Genomic DNA, 21,264 nt, shown 5'->3' on the forward strand with positions numbered 1-21,264 from the left:
CCTTGATTCCACGGTCACACTTTGCCTTTACCTGCACCACAAACACATATTCAGATGCATGAGTATTGTCATATACGCTCAGTGAGACAAACCTCCCATCTACTAACCTATACACACAAGCAACTGAGAGTCCAATGTTTATCAATCAACAAACAACATAACAAACCAGGATAAACAATTATCAGCCGCCTGCTGAAAGAGTTGGTGTCGACCGACACTCACCTGATATCAACCGACACTAGACTTGGTGTCGATCGACACTAGCCTCCTGGTGTCAACCGACACCCTCCTCGTGTCTATCTTCTTCAACGAGATTGTGAACATGCTTGGCTTGATGGATTTTTTGTTCAAATAAACAAGCAGACTAAACCGAATAAAACTTTTAAATTTGGACGCCTGATGTATCAAGCTTCCTGCTCATTCGTAGTTAAACCAATGTATTTAAGGGAAAAGTCGATGTTTAATGGAAAAAAACTATTTGTCGCCTCCTTTACCTTTTACCAATTCCCAAAAAGTTCCAGAGAATTTCTTGAGAGTTTTGAGAGATCTGAGGCTAGGATCATATGGGAAGCTTGCTAGGAGTGTGCTTTCGTCAATTGCTGGTCAGAATCTTATTTGAGAGAGGTGAGTGCATGGCCATGACTGATCTAAGCCTAAGATTCCTTTGTTTTGCCTGTTTTATGTCTGTTTGTGGTGTTTTCTTGCATGCTTTTGGTTGGATCGTGATTCTCATGAGTTTTATGGCTTTTGGGTGAGTTTCAGACGATTTGAAGGAGGTGGAAAACGAACATTAGACTTTCGGCTTCGAGCAGACCTTGTGTCGATCGACACCAAGATGTTGACATCGCGAGGACTTGGGCATATGTCGGTCATCACCAGGTGGTCAGTGTCAATCGACACGTGGAGGTCAGTGTCAATCGACACGTGGAGGTTAGTGTCGATAGACACGAGGAGGGTGTCGGTTGACACCAGGAGGCTAGTGTCGATCGACACCAAGTCTAGTGTCGGTTGATATCAGGTGAGTGTCGGTCGACACCAACTTTTTCAGCAGGCGGCTGATACTTGTTTATCCTGGTTTGTTGTGTTGTTTGTTGATTGATAAACATTGGACTCTCAGTTGCTTGTGTGTATAGGTTAGTAGATGGGAGGTTTGTCTCACTGAGCGTATATGACAATACTCATGCATCTGAATATGTGTTTGTGGTGCAGGTAAAGGCAAAGTGTGACCGTGGAATCAAGGCAATGAAGAGGAGGATGTTCGAGAGACTTAGTTGTTTTGTTCTATGCTGCTGTTAGGTTGCTAGAAGGGAATGTAGTGGTCTAGAACGGTTGTTTAGGTAGTTGGTTTATTGTTCTATGACTTGGTTTATGTTATTGGTATTGTTCGATAAATGTTATTGATTTATTCGTTTTGGTTATTTGATTCATTGGTTTAATGTTTAGTTATTTCTGCTGTTTGGTTGAATGTGGTTAGGTTGTTAGTGAGTATGAGATTACTAGTTTAATGTTATATTAAAAAAAAAGGATCGAGTCGTTTTAGTTTGGTATTAGAGCCCTTACGGTTCTAGGTATGGGTTCACTAGTTTCTCTTGTTGATGCTTGGGATTGCATGATTTGATTGATTATGTGAGTTAGTCAATTGTGTATGGCATGAAGTCCTAGAACATCCTATTCGAGCCTTCAATGTGATTCCACGGTAAATTGTGTTTTGTGTATGGTTAGAGATGGTGCTGTTGCACGATGCAGACGTGGTAGTGGACGCGGACGTGGTCGTGGTAGGGGAAGAGGCCCAGCGGTTAGTGACACCGTGGTTTAAAGTGTGACAGCAGAGCCAATAGGACCGTAGGGTCCGATGGAGTTGGTGTGGGCGGTGTCAGTGCCGGGTTGGCTGGTGGTACTGGAGTGCGGGAGTTCCAGTAGGTGGAGTCCCTGGTGGAGGTGTTGACATGGAGGGCTTTTTGATGCAGCAGCTAGTGGTTTTTGGTGCAGGAGCTCATTCTCAGTACGTCAGCATGCTGAGGGAGATGGGCAGGATCAGTACGGATCGGTTTTTTGGTGGTATCGACCTTTCTGCAGTGGATGCATGGAGGAAAAGATTGGAACGCAACTTCCAGTCTCTCAGATGTCCTCAGGATTATTGGGTGGATATTGGGGTCCATAACCTGGTAGGCGATGATCATCTATGGTGGAGGTCATCGGTTGGAGGTGCAGTTGTTGCAGTCATCCGGTACGTGTAGTGGAGGTGAATTATGACACTCCGGTTTGCGAAGAGGTTTAAGAGAATTTATTTGGCCACCTATGTAACCAAAGTGTACTTATGTTTTCGGTCAACAGTCTTGAGAAAACTCCATAGTTAAACGTGCTTGAGCTAACAATCAAACTCATTTACTTTTTAAATTTTATACATTTTGTCTTCTTAATTATTTTTGTTCTCACAAAAAAAAAAACACAACTTCCTTCCTTCATTGTCATCACTCATCACCAAAACTCAACGTCATCTCTCGCCATCCAAAGTCTCATGTCAAAAACCAGCTACACTAATGTACATGACTAAGTAATCTTCTCAAACGATCAGGGGGAGATAGATAGATCTCAAGTAAATGAATCTTACTCTTTTGCAACTTAACTATTTCTGCAAAACAAAATCGAATTAATTAGTGAATACCAAAGCAAAGTAGGATTACCGACCAATCTCTTGTTGCAATGTGTTGTACAAGGTAATTTCAAAAACTCTTGCTAATAGACTGAAGGTAGTTCTCCCCAAGTTTATTGCTGAAAACCAGTCTGCTTTTGTCAAGAACCGGTTGCTTCTTGAGAATGACTTATTTGCCACCGAACTAGTGAAGGATTATCATAAGGATTCTGTCTTAGAACGTTGTGCTATTAAAGTAGACATTTCCAAATCTTTTGACTCTTTTCAATGGGGTTTCTTGCGGAACACGCTTATGGCTTTGGAGTTTCCCCCACAATTTATCCATTGGATTATGCTCTGCATCACTACACCTTTGTTTTCTGTTCAAGTTAATGGAGAATTGGTGGGTTTTTTTTACGAGTAAGAGTGGTCTATTGTTGGTGCGGGATTTAGCACCCCCATCATACCGAGCTAAACCAGAAATGTTAATTGATTATCCAACCAGGAATCCGGTTAAGGGATCGATTAGGTTTTCGGAAATCAGTTCGGATAAAGAATAGTCTTGGAGAAGAAGGAACCGACATCCACTTCGGTGCGGCGGCCGACTCAAGCAATAGGGCAGTTTTCCATATTTCACTTCGTCTGTTAAGGAAAGTTAATATATTATGAGATCTCTGAACATGTATAAATAAGGGAGACTTCTCCATTGTAAATCATTCAGAATCTAATACAATAACCGAGTTCTCTTTTTGCTCTTTACAACAAACCCTAGTTCTTTCGAGCTCTTCTTCTTTACTCCTAATTTCAAGGCTTAGATCTATTTTCTAGAGAGATAGCTCTATTGAATTTGTTTCCCTCCATAAACAAATTCATTGTGGAAACCTAGTTTCTACAATTGGCGCCGTCTGTGGGGAGACAAATCGTCTCTAGGAAACTCTCCCGAAAGAAGCCTTGCAATAATGTCTTCCGTCGTGAACGAAGTTCCAGAAGAAAACCGCACGCCCGATCTCACGGGCATCACGCCTTCTCAGGATGACACCGCGACACTGGGTGGGTCAACTAGGCCTGTCATTGCCGTGTATTCCCGTCATCGCGTGACGGCAAATCCGGTCGGAACCTCCACCGAACTCCCAGTCGGGGTCAAATCTGATGGGGAAACCAGCCAGGGTGCAGGACGAACTCTCGAGGAGCCAGTCCACCTCGACGCAGAGCCTTCTACCGAACAAACCCACGAGGAGGCGGATGCTCGCGTAACGGAGCAGCAGAACAGCGCACAGAACGGGAACCTCCCCGTTCATACCACACCAGCGGCCCAGAATCCGCAGCTCGTTTCCATGGAGGACTTCAGAATCCTGTTCGGCACCATGACAAAAGAGATCTACCAGATGATCTCCGAAACCAACCGCAGAGTTGATGCCGTTATGACCCAAACAACCCCATCACAGATCTCTGCCGGACAATCGCTCAACGTAGATGGTTTCACTCGTCGTCTCGATTTTTCGGAAGCACAACCGGAGCGGAGGAATCCTCCCCCTCGGACCACGTCCAGTATCCGACCAACGAATCCGAACTCACGGATACACGAAAGCATGACCGTCCTAGTCACCCGCCACGCGAACTCCGGACCTTGCTACGAACTCGAAGAAATCAGGTCACAGATTAGTGGCATGAACACTCTCCTCCATCGAGCTATCAGCACCGCTCCGGAAATTGACAGGATCGTTGAGGTAACTCGGCAGTCGCCCTTCACTCAACGGATAGCACGAGCCGCCATACCACACGTCAAACTGAAGCTGCCGATCTATCAGGGAGACAAAGATCCGGTCCAGTTCATGACATCCTTCATGGCGACCATGTCAAAAGCTCGATTCACCGAAGAACAAAGGGACGCCGGTTGCTGTCAACTGTTCGTGGATAGCCTTTCCGGCCCTGCCTTGGTGTGGTTCACAAGGCTCGAGCCGAACTCGATCGACAACTTTGACGACCTGTCCAAGGATTTCCTCAAGAACTACCGAATCCTCATCGAACGAGGCGTGACAAGTTCAGACCTCTGGGAGATGGCCCAGGAACGAGGGGAACCTATCGCCAACTACTTGAACAGGTTCAAAGAAAAGTTGACAAAGGTCAACGTCCCGGAAGACGCAGCAATGGCGGCCTTCCGAAAAGGCTTAATCCCCGGATCGCCGTTACGAAAAGACCTTAACATCCGGGAACACAAGGATCTCGATGATGCGCTACATCGGGCCTCCAGGTTTGCACTCGACGAGGAGGAAGAAGCCCGAATAGCCGCAAAAACTAATGACGAACAGCCGTCGCATCCCGCTAAGACTAAAAACCGGGTCGAACACCACGAACCCCGCAAGCACCACGAACCACAGGATCGAAAAAAGGGCGTCATCCATGCAGTCTCCGAGGTGGACGGTCAGGACAAGCAGCCATCTGACCCGAAGGAACTCTACTGCGATTTTCACATGTACCCCGGTCACTCCACACAAGAGTGCGTCCATCTGAAGAACTATCTGTACGCAAAGTATCTTTCTGGCGAAGTCGAAGCTACTTATCAGCCAAAAAGCGCCCGTGGAGGCAGAGGTCGCCGAGGTGGATGGCGCGGAGGACGATCTAACCGAGGTCGTGGTGCAGGCGGCGGACGGGGTTACGATGGACCACCCAACGCGGCCCAGCAGCTAGCACCCGTGAATCACCAGGAGGAGGCGCCCCAAGCAGGCGAACTGCCTGGCCCACCCAAACGACAGAGGGGACAAAACCCGGAGCGGGCTAATTCTCCTCCCCGTGGATGAATAACCATGATACTTGGTCCACCGGAGGACTGCGCGGATTCTGTTCGCGCACTCAAAAAGAGAGCACGGCAAGTTTGCGCCCTCCAAACCGTTCCGGGCGAGCCTCCGCTATGTGCGGACCCGATATCATTCACCTCAGAAGACGCCAAAGGAATCCAACACCCCCATTCAGACCCCTTGGTTATCGAAGTCTCGATGGGCGACTTCGACGTCGAACGAGTTTTGATCGACACTGGGAGCACAGTCAATGTACTCTGTTGGCAAACATTGGAAAAAATGGGCGTCACACCGGACCAACTGAAACCCGAAACTCGAACGCTGACGGGCTATAACGGGGTCGCCAAAATGTCGATGGGCGACGTGAAGCTACAAGTACGAGCTGGCGGAGTGACCCGGAAAACTAAGTTTGCAGTCGTTGATGCACCACCAATCTACAACGCTATTCTGGGGGTACCTTGGATATATGCGATGCAGGCCGTACCGTCGACCTATCACCTCTGACAGATCATGGCAGGTGTTTAATATATCTAATATTAAAATACATGTCATATCTAATTTAGTGACAACATATATTAATTTTAAGTGTATCTAATAGTAAAGAGATTGTGACAGTATTATATAGATTGTAACATTTGTCAAAAGAATTTCATTAAAACTAATAAAAAATAATATATGTGCATCTGAGAGAAGATTTTTTTTGTTTAAATATATATATATATATATATATCTAGTTGAAGTAAATAAGAAAATCAGTTATTTATTGATGAAAATATATGTAATGCATTGTATAATAATAGTCAAATCATTTTAGCTTTAATTTATACATATATATATTTCTTTCTTTTTTCTATACATACTTTTATCATCTTATACAAACTACTATTTAAAAAATATATATATATATCTATATATATAAACTAAATGTACTTTATTCTCATGATAACTAATATATATATATATATATATATTAAACTAAATTATTAAAGAAGAAAATAATCTGATTATCTTTAACTACTCTTTATGTATTCCAACTTTTTTTATATATAGAAATTTTATATATTTATAATTATAAACGGGCCTTCACAAAAATATCGGCTGGGCTTTGAATACAAACATAGGTCCACACAGTTACAAAAAGAAGAAAACACAATAGTTTTTGTCATTGCTGTCGTCGGAAAAGGAGATCGGATCCTGCTGAATACCTAGGACAGAGGCTTGAACATTAAAGCTAGTGGCTGCAAGACCGGCGACATTGCAGCGGAAACACCAAAGTGAAACCTTTATGCATGCTCATGTGTTCTGTTAGATTATATTTGCATTTAAAATATATGTTCAAGTCCAAAAAATAAAGAAACATAATTGTGGCTTCCATATTTCATACTTGGCAAGGTCAATGAGTAAGTGTATTTAAGCAAGCTCAAGTTGAAAATGAAGTTCAATAAACTATACAAAATATGTATGCAAAAACTTTTGTCTCAGCACAGACATATGATATCTGCACAAGCTTCTATCCGACAAAAAAGACATCAGAGGCCTGCGGATTTTGCCTATGTGTTTTGGTTTTGAAGATTTATGAAAATACATTTGAGGCACGTTTTAGGACATTACTTAGAGGCAAAGCACAAAGAAAAAGGAAGCTTGAAAATTTTAATAGGAATGGAAATATTGCATAGTGTTAAATGGAATATTTCCTTTTGAGCTTAGGAAAGTTGTTAGCTTTGCAAATGAGAGTCAGAGGCACACAATTCCTATAATGATAAAGGGTCTACGGCTTAGAAAGTTAGCCCTCTATGATATGATAATGGAAAGCAATGAGGATAATCAAGTGGAAGCTGAGCTTGTTTCTGAGGATGCTATGCTTGTACCTGTTGGACCAATGACAAGGGCCAGGACCAAACAGCTTGCTGGAGCTGTTCATTTGATATTTGAAGATATTTGGAGCAAAGAGAACATGGGAATTTCTATTGGGGATGATATCGATCAAGTCCAGCCCACATTGAGCATAATACAAGCCCAAGAAAGCCCAAAATAATCACTTTATTTTGTGGTCAAAGAAGGATGACGAAAATGGAGTTCAACTCACCTTGGGAAAGACACCTTGGGAAGAGAAACATGCACCAAGGGTTGAATCTTCATTCAACTTACTATCTTTATTATCTTTTTTAGTTTCAAGAATAATTAATACTTAGCTTTGTTACCAAGTTTTTTAAACCCTATATAAACACATGTAATCTCATTTGAGAATGATCAATCAATTTCCTTTTCATTTTATGAGTCTATCTCTTTGTTCTTTGTCTAGAACACTTCTTTGTTTCTTGGTGAGTAATATCCAAGCAGCAGCCTCCTCTTGATGGACTAGTGTGTCATATCTAGCAACCATTGGAGTTGGGAATATCAGCAGCCTTCCGCAACTGCTGTGCGACCCTTCAATCCATTAAATCTCCCTTGTTGCACCTTGCACCTTGGCGAGTTTCTATCTTTGCTAATCCGGCTGAGTGATCCTCAACTTTGGGCGTATCAAGTGGTATCAGAGCCACTCAACCGGTACTTGTCTGTTCATCTTCTCATCTCTCTATTTTTTTTTCATCTTCTATCTTTTTCTTTCTTTCATCTTCTATCTATTCATCTTCTTTAATTCAAAAAAAAAAAAACAATGTCTTTTGGAAAGATCGATTTGATATTTGATTGTCAAGACTTCTCTGAGCAAGAAAAAAAAAGGAATTTGATACTGCACCAATCTATGACGAGTATGAGGAGCAAGATCAAGAGAAGAGCTTTCCAATCTATGATTTTGTTTTTGGAGATTTCGCGTTTTCAAAACCAGAAATCAGTGTTAGGAGTTTGTTGGCTGAAGAGTTGAACACAAGAAGAGAGGAGCAAGTGGTATATTTTGGGTCAAGAAAAACAGAAGTTCAAAGACGTGTTCCTATAAGGTACAAAGTGATAGATGGTCGAAGAGTGATTGAAATTGCCCACCTGGATGACCATGGAATTTCGACAAGATCCAAAGAGGGTAATCTTTCTCTTTATTTTAAAGATTTGAGTCATCTGTTTGATCCCGGCGATTATATAGATGATTTGGATTTGAGGACAAATCCTTCTCAAGTGGAGGAGAATGATATGATAATGGAAAGCAATGAGGATAATCAAGTGGAAGCTGAGCTTGTTTCTGAGGATGCTATGCTTGTACCTGTTGGACCAATGACAAGGGCCAGGACCAAACAGCTTGCTGGAGCTGTTCATTTGATATTTGAAGATATTTGGAGCAAAGAGAACATGGGAATTTCTATTGGGGATGATATCTATCAAGTGCAGGCCACTTTGAGCATAATACAAGCCCAAGAAAGCCCAAAATAATCACTTTATTTTGTGGTCAAAGAAGGATGACGAAAATGGAGTTCAACTCACCTTGGGAAAGACACCTTGGGAAGAGAAACATGCACCAAGGGTTGAATCTTCATTCAACTTACTATCTTTATTATCTTTTTTAGTTTCAAGAATAATTAATAACTTGGCTTTGTTACCAAGTTTCTTAAACCCTATATAAACACATGTAATCTCATTTGAGAATGATCAATCAATTTCCTTTTCATTTTATGAGTCTATCTCTTTGTTCTTTGTCTAGAACACTTCTTTGTTTCTTGGTGAGTAATATCCAAGCAGCAGCCTCCTCTTGCTGGACTAGTGTGTCATATCTAGCAGCCATCAGAGTTGGGAATATCAGCAGCCTTCCGCAACTGCTGTGCGACCCTTCAATCCATTAAATCTCCCTTGTTGCACCTTGCACCTTGGCGAGTTTCTATCTTTGCTAATCCGGCTGAGTGATCCTCAACTTTGGGCGTATCACTCTAGAATGTGTAAAAGAGAGAAAAACCGTATAAGCCTTTTGGCACCTTCAGGGAGAAAAGGATGAGAGTTTTATCTCTAAGTGAGAACCCTGGATGTAGATCATTGTTGTTGATCTTAGGGATCTCATAATGGGTTGTAAATAGATTGGAAACAAACTTAGAGATATGTTAGGGTTGTGTAAGTCAAAAATTGAACACTAACTGTAATTGTGTTCAAGAAGTATTTTCAACAAAGTTTGAGAACGCAGCTGAACCTCGTTAAAAATTATGTTTCTGTTGTCTCTTTTACACTTACAAAGTGGTATCAGAGCGGACATCTGTACTGAGTCTGACTCAACGAACAGGTAAAGATCTTGGGAAGAAGAACATGGAGGCACAATCAATGTTATTCATGGCAAAAGACTTTTTGATGTTAGATCCAAATCATTATAAGCCTTGGAAGGTGTTGATAATGCATAGAATTAAAGGAATTCACGAAGATGCATGGACAGCAGTTGAAATTGGATGGGAGTGGCCAAAACAGGCTGCTGGTGTAGATTCTGACGGGAATCATGTGGCTGTTGAAAAACCCAAAACAAAGTGGTCAAAATCTGACAGAGCGTCCGGTTTTGGTCGTGAAAACATTGGTTTTGAATGACGATGATGCAAGAAAATTCAAAATAGTATAATTTTATTTCAAATCATTGAAAGATACATAAAATTCATTAATATGGGCTTGCAGCTGAATGAACATCCTTACAAGCCGATTTGAAAGCAGTCATTTGTACATTTAGGTGAGGCTTGATTTTCAAAAAGCAAAAACTAAGAAGTGTTGCGTATACTGCTTTGCAACACCCTAGATTTAAAAATCTGATATCTTTGGTGCCTTCATAGAATCTCAACCGAGTGTAACAACCTGGCACTTGGTCTATCCACTTTGTCAAACAATAATTAACATACGGCGGAGGAGTTGCTGCTACCTTCGATGATAGGCTAATCATTGCCAACATTGGGAAAAACAAAAAAAATTATCACTTTGGTTCGTTCTAGTTTCATTTTTAATCTGATTTAAATGACTGTATTGATGGTAGTAGAGATTTTTGTCTTGGTGTATAAATAGAAAAGAGTTTGGTACTTTATTAAATGATAAGTTTTGACAATAAAAATTATTTTGGAAAGTTAATTTGTTTAAGTCATATAGATAATTTGATTACTGTATCTCTATTCTGATTCTTTTGTTGACAAAAAAAAAGAAAAAAAAACGAAACGTAAATTACATTTACTTGGGTTCACTTTTTATTTACCTCCTTTTTTCAACCAATCAAATTATGCCATCTAACAAAAGGAAAAAAAATTAATATCTTTTATATTTTTAAAAGACTAATAATATTATTGAATTTTAATTTACAAGGTTATATGTTGGTTTAGGTTTATAAATAGGATATATATTTTATAATTTAAAGATATTACATGTCGGTTTGGGTTAACAAATGAGAATCAGAATTTATATTTTATAAATAAAAGATATTACATGTCGGTTTGGATTGACAAATGAGAATTAGGATTTTGATTTTACAATTAAAAAAGATTACATGTCGGTTTATGTTAGACAAATGAGAATTAGAGTTTAGATTTTACAATTAAAAGAAATTATATGTCGGTTTGGATTGACAAATTAGAATTAAAATTTTGATTTTACATTATAAAAGAGATTACATGCCGGTTTAGATTTACTTATATATATATATATATGTTTAATGATTTTTAAAATTATCTGTTTTATTTATTTAATTTAATATGACATGTATTGGCTTAAATATGGAGGTGAATGAATGAGTTAAGTGAACTCAAGTATTGTCATTTTGAGAAATAATTACTCAAATGTTATCCAAAAGTTGGTTTATTCCTCATATCTAACAATCTTCTAAAAATTGCTCAAATGTTTAATGCCCTGGATGTAATTACAATTTACCCCTTGGGTTTAGTTTTTCGATTTTGATTAAAAAAATATAAAAAAATACTCATCAGCAAATTAAAATACACATCATTTTTTATTTTCCACGTCACAACCCGAAAAAAAAAACTTAACGGCTGAGTTATAGTATTTACGAGAAGACGAAAGGTCTCGTCGATTCATATGACGGCTGAGTTATAATGTTTTGTGGCTGAGTTATCACAAGAAATAATCTGAAAGCAAACAGTTGATTTATATTACTTGACGGCTGAGTTATAGTATTTACGGGAAAAAGAAAGGTCTCGTCGATTCATATGACGGCTGAGTTATAATGCTTTGTGGCTGAGTTATCACAAGGAATAATCTTAAAACGGAAAACGAAAGGTCTCGTCGATTAATATGACAGCTGAGTTATAATGCTTGACGCCTGAGTTATTGCATAAAATAAAACAAATGTAATACAATAATACTGCATCGAACAAGTTTTCGCATTGTGCCCAACTTGTTTACATCGATAGCATGCGTTTAGCTTATGGCTAAACGCGTCCAATCCGTAGTCTTCAAGAACAAGCTCCACAAGCTTGTCGTGTGTTGTGCCTCCATCTATCTGCACAACTATACACCCTCTATCGTCGGTGTTAAATACAAATATATGTTTCTTTACCCAATTACTGGAAACAACTAGTACCAGAACTGGATCCATGAAAAAAATGAAGAACAAGGTGAAGAAGAAGTAGAAGAACAAGGTGAAGAAGAAGGTGAAGAAAAAAGTGAAGAAGAAGTAGAAGAGCAAGGTGAAGAAGAAGGTAAAAACCATGTAAGAACAAGAGTCGAAGGAACGACGTTTCGTATTTCCGGAGAAGAAAGATGATGACATGGAATGCAGACATGGATGATGCGTCTGACGTGGCAAGTCAGCCATCAAACAAATTATAACTCAGCCTAAATAAAACTCAGCCATCAAACAAATTATAACTCAAATAACATCACAGTAATTAAAAAGCAAAAAAATGGCAGCCAAATTCAGCCACTTCATCAACTGAAAATATGTTACTCAACCGTATCGTTTAATAAGTCAGCCGTAACTGAATAATATTCTAGTAATTAATCTTTTGCTACTAAGTCAGCCGTGAAATGGCCGAGTTGTACGATAAGTCAGCCTATCACGGCTGAGCTATAGTTTTTAACCATAACTCAGCCGTAACTACATCTCATAAGTCAGCTGTTTTTCATAACTCAGCCACCCGGAAAAAGTTAATTCAGCCGTGTCGTAGTGATAACTCAGCCAAAATTTTGACAACTCAACCAGAGCATAACTCAGCCAGATTTTAATAAGTCAGCCGTAACGCTTGGCTGAGTTATGCTCTAAGTCAGCCGTCCGCTTTTACTCAAATGTTTTTTCCATAAATCAGCCGCAACATACCTATAAATCAGCCGTCATTACCTCTACAACGCGTTACGGCTGAGTGATTTAATACACGTCAGCGATTTCTGACGTGACGTATGACGTGACAATAATATTTTTGTAATTACGTTTTTTCAGGTAACATAAAACAAGGGCACGCTGAATATTTTGAAAATATCCAAAATATTCTAGTAATAAAATCTTTTTTTGTAGATTCTGGTAATATTACCTAAAATATATAACATCTAAGTAAATCTCCCTTATAGAATTTCTATAATGGCCCAGTTTGTTTCTCTATTAAAATGGATATCTCAATGGAGATGAAAAATGATGTTCGTTTTTGACCATTCATTGGAGCATTTTTTTTTGACCTCAAAAACACCATACTTTTATTACTCAGGTTCGAATAGGTTGGTTTCTAACGCCAACCACTCCGGAACCACGGAGTTAACATGGGAAAACAGAGTGCCTCGTGCACTAGCGTCCTTTGCAAGGCGGTCAGCACGGATGTTTACAGTTCTAGGAATATGCGAAATAGAAAACACAGAAAACTTATCCCGTAAACTAAAAAAATTATCTAATTCCATGGAAAAGTTTGGCCAATCATCAAACTCCTCAATAAGTTTTGGGATGCTCGCGCAGTCCGTTTCGAAATGAACTGAGACCAAACCTTGTTGTAGTGCTGAGTCCATCGCCCATAGCAAAGCCTCCAATTCCGCATGTAACACCGAAAGGAAACACCTCGAATATTTCAATCCAAACCGTACCTCGGAGCTGTGTAACACAAAACCTAGTCCCGTGAAATGATATTTTTCCTCCCAAGAAGCATCTACTTGGCACTTGCACTCCCCTAACAGCAAGCGTTCTTCACTCGCATCCTCTTGTGTAAAGGACTCTGTTTCTTCATCCGCCTCGACTATTTGCGCCATCTTCCACGCCAATGCTTCCAAAGAAGCAAGGTTCAACGTATCCTGGGGTGTGATGTCTGTACCATTAAACTGTTTTTCATTCCTTGCCTTCCAGTTGTACCAAATTATCCAGGGAAAGATTTCCAACTGTTCCTCTGTTACACCTTGTTCCTTTGCTCTCCATAAGAGGTAATCAACATTTGCAAAAATTGAATCACACGGAAACACTTCCAGAGAGGTTGGAATGGGACTTAAAGCCCATACCTGCAGGGCAGGCGGACACTTAAAGAGGATGTGGTTTATTGTTTCCTCCAACCCGCATCTGGGGCACTCTCGTTCCGAACCACAATGCCGATCAACCAGTTGGCTGTTCGCCGCAACACATCCTGTCAAAGCCTTCCAAATAAAATGTTTGATCTTTCTTGACGTTTTTGATTTCCATACCTGACTCTTTAGCTTGTTTGTGCTTGGCTCTAAGACTTCGGGATTCAGTGTTGTTGCAATGTTGTAACCTGATCGGACGGTATATTGTCCTGTCTTCGTATAACACCATACATAATCATCGACCCGGAAATGCTTACTAGGTTGAAGGCTAGTGATTAGAGGTATGTCTGCGGGATCTATCAGTTCATTTAACACTTCCAACTTCCAACTCTTTGTCTCAAAATCAATGAGGTGATTAACATACAGGTTTGGATCTCTGTCGATGCCCCGGTCCTTTGCTGGTCTCATAGGTACAGTGGGGATCCAATTGTCTGACCATACACGGATGTTAAACCCTGATCGCACATTTTTCCGGAGACCCTGCAAAAGCAGAGGTTGTGCAGCGAACAAACTACGCCATCCGAAAGAAGGAGAGTTTGCCTTTTTCACGTCTAGGGGGTTTGAGTACCGATAATATCTCCCTTTGAGCACACAGCTGAGCAGAGAATCTGGATACCGAATCAATCTCCATAGCTGTTTAGCTAGTAAAGCTAAATTAAACTCCTTTAGATCCCTAAATCCGAGCCCTCCTTGTGACAGAGGCATACAAATTTTGTCCCATGCCATCCAGTGCATCCCTTTGTTATTATTTTTTGTCCTCCACCAGAACCGGGCAATAGCTCCTCGGAGCTTCTTCACAATATATTGTGGAAGTAGAAAACACGACATGACATAAGTCGGAAGAGCTTGAGCCACCGATTTAATCAACACTTCTTTGCCTCCTTTCATGAGAAATTTTGCTGACCAAGAGTTTATCTTGTTATTTAGTCTATCCTGAACAAAAGCAAATACATGTTGTTTAGAGCCACAAATAGTCTCAGGGAGTCCAAGATAGGAACCCATTCCGCCCTCTTTCGTGATTCCTATTGCCTGCTTCAGCTCCGATTTGAGTGTGTGCTCTACTCTATTACCAAACAGTATTGCCGACTTCTCCTTATTCAGTTGCTGGCCAGATGCTGCTCCGTAGCAGTTTATTATTTTTAACAACTCAGCACATTGCTAGATATCGGCTTTGCAGAAGAACAGACTGTCATCCGCGAATAAGAGATGTGACACCGGAGGACTTTCTTGAGCTATTTTCAAACCAGTGATACGTCCTTCACTTTCAGCACCATTGATTTGTGCTATTAATGCTTCAGTACATAAGATAAACAGGAAGGGAGATAGCGGGTCGCCTTGGCGTAATCCCCGAGTGGGAATTATATTTCCTTTCGCTTCCCCATTAATGAGTACCTTATATGATATTGAGGTTATACAACACAAAATCAATTCTATCCACTTCTCGTCGAACCCAAGCTTCCTCATCAGAGACTCTAAAAACGACCACTCTACCATGTCGTAGGCATTACTCATATCCGTTTTTATTGCTACAAACTTTGAACGATAGGTTGCATTCGTCCTTAAGGCATGAAAATTCTCTTGTGCCAGTAGGATGTTATCAGTAATTAAACGTCTAGCCACAAAGGCTGATTGTGTCTCCGAGATCAGCTTCAGGAGAGCTTTCAGCAGTCTATTACATAACACCTTTGAGATGATTTTGTAACTCACATTACATAGCCTGATTGGCCGAAATTCCCCCATTGCTCTAGGCCTCTCATTCTTTGGGATCATACAAATGTTTGTCTCGTTGAGTCTTGGATCAAATTCACCTATCACAAAAAAATCCTTAACCATTCGGATTATGTTATTTCCAATCAGATGCCAGAACCGTTGAAAGAAGAGGCTTGTCATTCCATCTGGGCCCGGAGCTTTATCTGGATTGATGCTAAAAACGGCTTTTTAATCTCGCAGTTAGAGGGAGACCGGATCAGAGAAGCATTAACCTCTGGCGTACCCTTTGCAGTGACATACCGCAGTGCCTCATCCATTCTAGTCGTATTGGAAGCAGAGAATAAATCCTGAAAATAATTTGTCACACCTGTTCAATTTCCGCTTCAGACTCCACCAGATGGCCTTCTCGATTCTGAAGACTGATTATGCGATTTCTAGCCCGTCGTTGTTTTGTAGTGGCATGAAAAAATTTTGTATTACGATCCCCCTCGCGCAACCAGTTTGCTCTACTCTTTTGTTTCCAATATAACTCTTCATCTCGAAAGGCTGCACAAAGCTGCCATTTCAGTTTAAGTTCCTCCTCAGTGGTGAGGGAATCATTATCTTGTGCTTGCTCTAATTTTTCTTTTAAGTCTTTGATTTACTTGCAAGCGTTGCTCGGATTCTCTCGCTTCCAAATGGAGATTGCCTTTCGGCAGGCTACCAACTTTGAATAAATGTCCGTTGGGCCTTCGGTGGTAAGCTTCCCCCATCCTACCCTGACCGCATTTTTAAAGCCTGATTTCCCAAAGCAACGTTTATCAAACTTGAAACTCTTCTGCCTTCTGCGATTATTAGAGGAGATTCTAGCCAAGACAGGCCGATGATCTGATCCCCAGAGCTTCAGATACTCCACATTTGTGTGGGAAAAGATGTTGTGCCAATCCTCATTTCCAACTGGTCGATCAAGCCTAGATCGAACCCTCTTACGGTTTCTTCTTCTTCCAACCCATGAGAGGAAATTCCCAAAGTCAATCATTCCACAGTTGGCCAACATATTTCTAAACGGGAGAAAAGTCGACTCAGCCCGACGTTTACCTCTTCGTGTCTCTTAATTTCCAATGATCTCATTAAAGTCTCCTATCATGAACCAGGGGCCATGTCTTGTGAGACCAATTCGCGTCAGCCGCTCCCAAACATCCTCTCGGTTTGCAACAACCGGATCACCATACACAAAGGTCATATAAACCTTATTTCCTTCCATCGTGGTTTCAATATCAATTATTCTGTTGTCCGAATATATGATTGTAACCTGAGGAGAATTCATATAAAACAAAGCTAAACCTCCGCTTTTCCCAATACGATCCACGGTAAACAAATTATCATAACCTAAAGAAAGCTGAATGTCTTGCATAAAAGAGAAATTGTTTTTTGTTTCAGAAAGAAAAAGAAATGCAGGAAAAAAATATTTACAAAGCTCCTTAAGGTGCTATGAAGTCAAGTAGGCTCCCTTCCCTTGACAATTCCATGCAATTGTATTCATATATGAGTACTGGGTGGTTTCTGGACACCACCGAACCTGAGACAGCATTAGACTTCTTGCTTATTGCAGAAGGGAACACCTCCGTCCGTAAGAGGGACATAAATTATTTTTGCACGTCCAGTACCGGGACGTTTCTTTGGAGATTGTCGAGCCCTTAAAACGTTAACCTTCTTGGAGGCTGCACCTACTATATCTGGATTCCTGGGGATGCGACGTTTCTCCTCTTTCTCGCCTTTCCTTTGAGTTCTTGGTCTCTCCCCTACTACGGTTGCGTGCTCAGTGGGTTCTCCAAGCTTACCTTTCTCCTTGGAGCATTTAGATGAATCAGTTCCATGATTTTTATCAAACTCATCCAAGAAATGTGAAAAATGTGGATGAGTCTGATTGGAGCATTCAACTGCAGCTGGTTCAGCCAAAACTCAAAATTATCTAAAACACCCTTAATTAATTTAGAAAATTACACCATAAAACCTGTCCCTTCTTCATCTCTCTCGACCAAAGAAAGAAAATACGGTTTTCTTCGGATTCTCAATTCCAAGCACTCCTCTTCATTGTCTCGCCGGAGTTCAGGTTTGTTCTTCTCTTTCTCTCTCTCACTCTTGTTCTCTCTGTTGTCTCTAGTGGGTTTGTCTAAATTTCACTTGTTTTATATATTGCTTCAGAATTTGAAATTAGTTCCAGTCTGAATGATTAGAAGTGCTTTACTGCTATTACTAGGTTTAAAAATCAACAATTGAGTGGTTTTGATGAGTCTAGAGCTTGTAATTGTTGAAGCCAACAACATGTTTGATGAAATGCTTCAGAGATCAATAGGTTGGTTTGATAATGGGTTTATAAGGAAAAGAATTGTGTTATTGTTGGTCTTTAATTGAAATTTTGGTTCTGTTTTTTTTGTTTGAACTCTAGTGTTAGCTTGACTGATCAGAGTTCAATTTTATAGTTTCTACTAAATTAAGTGATTGTCCCATTGTTTAAAGGTAACTCCGATTTATTAAAGTTGTTGGTTTTTAGCTTTGGTCTGCAGATAAATAACGATCATTTTTCAAAGCTTTACTGTGTTTATATGTGCTGAAACTTGAAACAGTAGAAGTTGAGGATCTCTCTACATATCACAAAAAACAAACCACAAGATTTGGTTCTCTACGGGAGATCTTGAATACATAAAGCACTATAGTGTGTGTGTTGTGTGGTCCTGTTTTCTTCAATGGGATAATTTAAGTAGGTTAAGTGAGAGCTGATGGTAGTTTAGAGAGTGTCTAATGTGACGTATAGAATACTTCTTCTTGGGTGCTTCGGCAGAGATTATATTATTGATCCGAGAGATGTGTTTGTGTATGTATGCGGTGGTCAGTTAGTACGTATTACGATTCTATGGTTGGCTTTGTTTATTAATAATTTTTTTTATTGGCCTTCAGCCCATTTAGTACTTTCTTGTTGGAGCTTCTTTTTTCCATGGCGAAACTAGCAGAAGAGAAGAATCTTGAAGGTTCACAATACCAGATTCTTCTCTCATGTCCTTTTGGACTCTCTCCATCTCAGGTTCACAATACCAGATTCTTCTCTATTAATCGAATTTATACGTAACCATCATCTGATTGTGTTGTTTCAATGGTACTAAAGGTCTCGGTGGATTTCTCGAAATCGCACGATCGGGTTCCTCATCCGGATCCTGATCTCGAAGATTCTATTTCTCAGGTGAGAACTTGAAATCTCAATTCCAATTTCTTATTCACTACTCGTGTTAGATCATACTTTTTTTTTTTCATGGCGCGATTTGAATGCTTCGATTTTGATCCGCATTGGTGTTTGATGGCTTTTGGTAATTAATGTTAGGTCTGGGAAAAGAGAACACAGGGCAATTCATCATTGTTCAATGGCCAAAAGTTCAGGGTATGATCTTTGAACTTGTTCTGTTTACTACTTAGTCACTAATCAAATCAGGTAGTTCATTTTCATGTCTATGAAGTTTCAGTATGGATCATATAGTTTAGATGGTGATGGTGGTGGTACCAATGAAGTGCCACACGTTTGTCTTCGCCTTGGCCTGACTGATTACAGGTTTCTCATTTCATCTCTCTTCTTCAGTGTTTGCATAGGATTATCGATTTCTTCTGGTAATGCATTATATTGTTTGGTTTTGTGGAGAGAATTGTTAATCATGGACATGGTTTTTACCAAGGACTTTTGTAGGAACAAATTTGAGTTCTCTGTGGGAGAAGTTCCTTGTTACATCACAAGGTATATATATCATTGTCTCTAGTTTTGTGTTGGGGAACTGGAGAGCTTTTGATCAGGTTTCTTATAGTTAGAGTTTTGTTCTCTCACAGATGACTCAATAAGATGTAGACATACCTCAAGTCCATTGGGTAATGGAGCAGTTATCGAAACTTCTGACAAGAAGATTATTGTGTTACGCCGGAGTAATAATGTTGGGGAGTTTCCAGGTCACTATGTATTCCCGGGGGGCCATCCAGAGGTATTCACATGAAGCATCTTGTATTTACATAAAAGCAATTTGTATCTGTTTCTAACTCTTTTGGTTGATCAATTTTGAACATTGTAGCCAACAGCAGTAGGTATTGATTACCACCAGCTTGAAAATAATGTTCAAACCGGCGAGCTTTTAAACAAGAAGGTGACTCAAGAAATGTTTGACAGCATTATCTGTGAAGTTGTTGAAGAAACTGGAATACCGGCATCATCACTTGTAAGCCAGAAGGATTTCTTTTGGTCTCTCACTTGGGGAATCCCAAGAGATAACTGATCGATCTTTGTATACTTTTATTACAGAGCCCTCCTCTGTTCATCGGAATATCTCGTAGGGAGTTGAATGCAAGACCTGCTATGTTTTTCTTCGTCAAGTATAGTCATCATTCAGATGACATTCCAAGATTATACTCTAGCGCTGAAGATGGGTTCGAGTCAACACGGCTCCACACTGTCTCATTGGTTAGTTCTCTAATCCTGTAATCCAGCAAGGTTTACTCTCTGAATGTTGTGATCTGGTAACGAATAACTCTAGTTTCGCTTTAAATTATCGATCAGGATGAGCTGAAGATGATGACATCGAGAATGCCGGGTTGCCATCATGGTGGATACGCTCTCTACGAACTGATGCTTCAACGTCTCAACAACATTAAGGAAACGTCTGTATTAGCCAAAGAGGACGATACTTAAATCTTACAAATTAGTTGTGTGGTAGTTCATTGGTTCTTTTGTGTTTATATTATTACTTGAATTTCAAGTAATTTTTTTTTTTTTCAACTAAACATTAATAAATTAAAATAAAACTCCAAGATTGGTTGCCCAAACAGGAGGAAAAGAGTTTACAAAAGATGATTCAGAGGTTAGAGAACGTGAAGATCGAGCAAGACAGTCCGCCCTTACGTTGACATCTCGTGGTATCCTGACTAGGGTGAAGGAAGGGTAAGAAGTACGGATCAAAGCAAAGTCCTCCAGCAAATTCGAGAAAGCGGGCCAATCGTCCGGCGTCTGCACCATCGCAACTAACTCTGCACAGTCCGTCTCGAAAGTCTGGCAACCAACTCCCGCCTCCAATAAAGAAGCCATAGCCCATATCAGTGCTTGTAATTCTGCGTGTAAGGGAGAAAGACTTCTTCGTTGACTCCGTGCTCCCAAAAGAAGCGTAGTATCTTCTCCACTGCAGCACCACCAGCCCAAACCCTGAAAAGGATCCGTAGATTTCCAAGAGCCATCAACCAGACAACGGGGAAAAGGACCCCTCTCCTCCATTGAAAGCGAAGGTTCCAGATAACGCGCCGAGAAAGATTTGGCCTCCTCCCAAAAAAATTTATCATTAGCCGCTTGGTTCAAAATTTCCGTTGGCTCTAACTCGATACCTTGGAAAACTTTTTTGTTCCTATCTTTCCAGATCGACCATATAATCCAGGGGAGACGAAGGGCTATATCTGAAACCCCAGATTGTGAAGAAGCCCGCCAGAATATGAAATCTAGATTCGCATAGATCGAGTCATATGGAAAACCTCCCTGATCTATCACCACTGGAGACATATCCCAAATACGTCTTGACCGAGGACACCCGAAAATCGCATGATTGATAGTCTCTACTGCAGAATCACACCTCTTACACACAGCGTCACACCGGACACCCCGATACGCAAGTCGTTCTAACATAGGAAGAGTACCCGACCCAATCTGCCAGA

General features: G+C 40.4%; 2 protein-coding genes across 8 annotated transcripts; both read left to right on the forward strand.

Moving 5' to 3' along the window:
- The first annotated feature begins 5,436 nt into the window (after positions 1 to 5,436).
- Positions 5,437 to 5,931, forward strand: LOC104715318 (uncharacterized). Its single transcript, XM_010432734.2, has one exon. The coding sequence runs from the start codon at positions 5,437 to 5,439 to the stop codon at positions 5,929 to 5,931; it is 495 nt and encodes a 164-aa protein (XP_010431036.2).
- A 12,204-nt stretch (positions 5,932 to 18,135) lies between these two features.
- Positions 18,136 to 20,391, forward strand: LOC104711077 (nudix hydrolase 9-like). 7 transcript variants are annotated; one of them, XM_087463998.1, is made up of 10 exons: positions 18,136 to 18,412; positions 18,496 to 18,619; positions 18,701 to 18,775; positions 18,914 to 18,970; positions 19,053 to 19,138; positions 19,260 to 19,318; positions 19,408 to 19,556; positions 19,644 to 19,787; positions 19,871 to 20,029; positions 20,126 to 20,391. In XM_087463998.1, exons 2-10 carry the CDS (start codon positions 18,533 to 18,535, stop codon positions 20,255 to 20,257), a joined length of 948 nt encoding a protein of 315 aa, XP_087320124.1. In that variant the 5' UTR covers positions 18,136 to 18,412; positions 18,496 to 18,532; the 3' UTR covers positions 20,258 to 20,391. The 7 variants fall into 7 exon arrangements, 3 of the variants coding, with proteins under 3 accessions (XP_087320124.1, XP_010426053.2, XP_087320123.1); XR_015565272.1 differs by having other exon boundaries at positions 18,173 to 18,412; positions 19,047 to 19,138; positions 19,271 to 19,318; XR_015565274.1 differs by having other exon boundaries at positions 18,173 to 18,412; positions 19,271 to 19,318.
- Positions 20,392 to 21,264: the final 873 nt, after the last annotated feature.

Source organism: Camelina sativa, chromosome 9 (genome assembly GCF_030686135.1).
Source record: "Camelina sativa cultivar CO46 ecotype springtype chromosome 9, ASM3068613v1".
In the NCBI taxonomy this organism is placed as follows: Eukaryota; Viridiplantae; Streptophyta; class Magnoliopsida; order Brassicales; family Brassicaceae; genus Camelina; species Camelina sativa.